General features: G+C 70.8%; 1 protein-coding gene across 1 annotated transcript in view; it reads left to right on the top strand.

The window, feature by feature from the left end:
- Positions 1-2,358: 2,358 nt before the first annotated feature.
- The window catches only part of LOC146588827 (dedicator of cytokinesis protein 2-like), a 78,960-nt gene continuing 78,297 nt past the window's right edge, over positions 2,359-3,021 (top strand). The window contains 1 exon segment of the mRNA XM_085317298.1: positions 2,359-2,449. Within this exon segment, the coding sequence (XP_085173424.1) occupies positions 2,407-2,449 (43 nt within the window). The 5' untranslated portion in view covers positions 2,359-2,406.

The raw sequence follows: 3,021 nt of genomic DNA, 5'->3' as shown, positions 1-3,021 counted from the left end.
CCCAGCAGCCGGGGCACCTGGCCTTGGCAGCCCCCAGCACCGGGTGCTGTCAGTTGCCGGCACACGTGGCACCCGGCCGCGTGCCTGCTCCGGGAGCTGTGCCTCCGGGGGGGCTGGTGCTGACACGCCGCTCCAGTGAGCTGGAGGGCTGGCGGCTGCCAGGGCCTGTCCCGGAGAGACACCGAGCAGCGTTTTATGGGGGAACCAAGTAACTGCTGGGCAGCATCCCGTGGGCTGCGGGAGCTGCACGGGCACCGGCTGCGCAGGTGCCCCGCTGCCTGGCTGCCTGGGGCAGCGCAGGTGAGACCCTGCCTCTGCAGGGCAGGCAAAGAAATAATTATGGTCCTGCTGGGCTTGGGATGTCACCAGCACAAGGGGGGTTTGGAGAACCTCCCAGGCTGCTGCAGGCAGAAAGCAAAACTGAGAGCATCTGCAGTTTCTGCTTTCCTCATCACWGCTCTGGGAGAGACCTGCCATCCCCAGGCTCATGCTCAGCGGTCGTGTGGTCTCGATGTGCTGAGACCTGGGTCACYGGAGTGCCTATTTTCGGTGACCAGGTCCCTGTCAGCGCTGCAAGGGTGCGGGGCCGGTGCTGCGGGCGCCGGGGCAAGCGCGGCCGCTCCGGCGGGGCCAGATGGCAGGCAGCAGCTTGCAGCGTTTCCTGACCTTTGCTGCTGACTAATCGTGGCTGCTGCGGCTGCCTCCCTCGCACTTCAGCCCCAAGCAGGAGCTCTTCTCTCCAGCATCAAAGGTCCTTGCTGCCGGCTCTGGCGCTGGCAGCCCCTTGGCAAGCATCTCCCAGGCTTGCTGCCTGCCTGTGCCCCGACAAGCTCTGCTGGCACGGAGCAGGGCTGCGCGGGCCAGGCCCTGCCCGCGCCGGTGCCCAGGAGCAGACGCCCAGGCAAAGGGAAGAGGACCCTGGCAGAGCAATGCTTCCCCAGATCACCCCCACCCAGCGCTCCGTGAGGAGCGCGGATCTGCACTCCTGTGCTCCGAGGCCCTTGCTGGTCTTAAACCCTTCGGTCTGCCTCCCCGTTTCCAAGTTCCTCGTACATGCATCTTCCAAGTCAGCCCGTGGCGACAGGTTCCCGTTTCGCTGCTCACTTAGACCTGCTCACCGGTCCCTTCCTCAGGCGTTCCCGTCCGCAGGGCTCCCTCTCCCTCTCCCCCTCCAGGCCGAAGGGTGCTGCCTGCCGGCTCTCTCCCTGCACGGAGCTGCCCTGGTGTCCCCCGGGCTGCCCCGGGTCCTCCCGCCTCTCGGGGAGGCGACGGGGCAGCTGCAGGGCTCAAGGCGGGCACGCGCGTGCCGGCTCTCCCGCTGGACGCGCAGTGGGGACAGTCCCCGTGCCCCGCCGCGTTGCTCGCTGCCCATCAGTCGTGGGGCGAGAGCAAGCTTTGCGGCCGCTGGCGCCTTCCCCGGAGCTCGGGGTGATCGGGGGGTGGGAGAGCTGCAGCCAGAGGTGACCCTGCTGCACAGGCAGGCTGCGGGGCTGGGGCAGGGTGCGGGGCCACGTCAGGCACCGCTCGCTCTGGAGGGAGCGCGGCCCTGGCTCCGGGGCCGACAGAGGAGCGGCCGAAACAGATGCTGCAAGAGCAGCCGCCCGGCCGCAGGAGCCCGGCCAGAGAGGGCTGAGAGCATGGCCTGGGGGGACGGTGGGTCCCCAGCAGCGCGTCCCCGTGGGAGAGGGCCTGGCCCAGGCTGGGGCTCTGCGGACCGGAGCAAGAGTCCCCATGGGTGACCCAGCCGGGGCCCCGTGAATCCAGGGCCGCCCTGGACAGCCAAGTGGCTCGCGGCAGGCGAGAGAGGAAGGAAGYGGTTTGATGCTGAGCCGTTGCTTCAGCTGCCGTTCGGACCGCTGCGAGGAGAGCAAAGCGCTGGGCACGGTCCCGCAGAACCCGTCAGCCCGGCCCCGCGGCGCGCCTCGCGGGCGCTGCTGGCCTCTGGGCGCCGAGGGGCACGGACAGAGCAGCCAGGGGCCGGAGGCCTCGTCGGGGCTGCACGGCCTGTCCCGAACACCCAGCTCCCGGCAGCGTCCCCGCGCTGCGGGGTGGCGGGAGCCGCCCCTGCTCTGCGCCTCCGGGCTCCAGCCCCGCGTCCCGCCGGGCTCCCCCAGCCCCTCGGCCGGCCCTGCGGGCACCCGCCGCCGCAGCATCGCCCGGGGCCGGCACCCGCGGTGCTCGGGCGGCACGGTGGGCACCTGGGCTCTGCGTCCCGCCGCTCCTGACCCCTGCAGCCGCGGGGCACGGGGCCGCCGGCTCTTTTGGCGCGGAGCCCAGCTGCGCGCTGAGGAAGCGGAGGTTTGCACAAGCGGGCGAGATACACGTGACCCGGGGAGCGCGGCAGGAGGAGCAGGCAAACGCCCCGCGCAGGGCCACGGGTGCCTGTGCCTCACTGGGCGGCTAGAAATGGCCCCTTGGCTGCCCACCAAGGAGGAGAAGTATGGCGTGGGTGAGTGGGCAGCACGGGGCCGAGCGGGGCGCGGGGGCTGGGGCTGCGGCGAGGCGCCGGGCGTCCCTGGTGCCTGCCAGCTGCGAGCCTGGGCAGGTCCTGCCAGGGGCCGTGGGGAGACGGCTTGCAGCTGAAGCRGCGCTGGGTGCCGCGGCGCTGGGCYGGGATGCAGGAACGGGCACGGGACGCGCTGGGAGCCACGGGGCTCGGGAAGGGAGCGCCGGGGCCGGTGCTGGGGCTGAGCATTACCAGTGCCTGGTGGGGACGGGGAGCCGGGGAGACAAGCGGAACGGGCTCCTGGGCAGCTCAGCAGCACACGGGAGCTGGGGGAGCCGTGGGGCTGAGCGGGACAGGGGCTGAGCACCCAGGCAAGGGTACTGGGACCAGGCATCTCTGGCGTTCAGCACAGGATCTGGCCGTCTCCTGTGGTCAGGGCGCTGGGCTCAGCCCGGCTGATGAAGCCCAGGACCCAGCACCCAAGGGCTCATTAGGTTGTTGATGACACGCCCATGGGCTCATTAGCTCATTTAAGACCTGCCCTCAGGGAGTCCCCAGCATCTGCACTGAGCATG

The sequence above is a fragment of the Rhea americana genome, unplaced genomic scaffold, assembly GCF_003343005.1.
Source record: "Rhea americana isolate MKP2758 unplaced genomic scaffold, rheAme1 scaffold_495, whole genome shotgun sequence".
NCBI classification, from domain to species: domain Eukaryota; kingdom Metazoa; phylum Chordata; class Aves; order Rheiformes; family Rheidae; genus Rhea; species Rhea americana.
The sequence above is the reverse complement of the archived record's forward strand: the minus strand, read 5'-3'. Positions and strand labels throughout refer to the sequence as shown.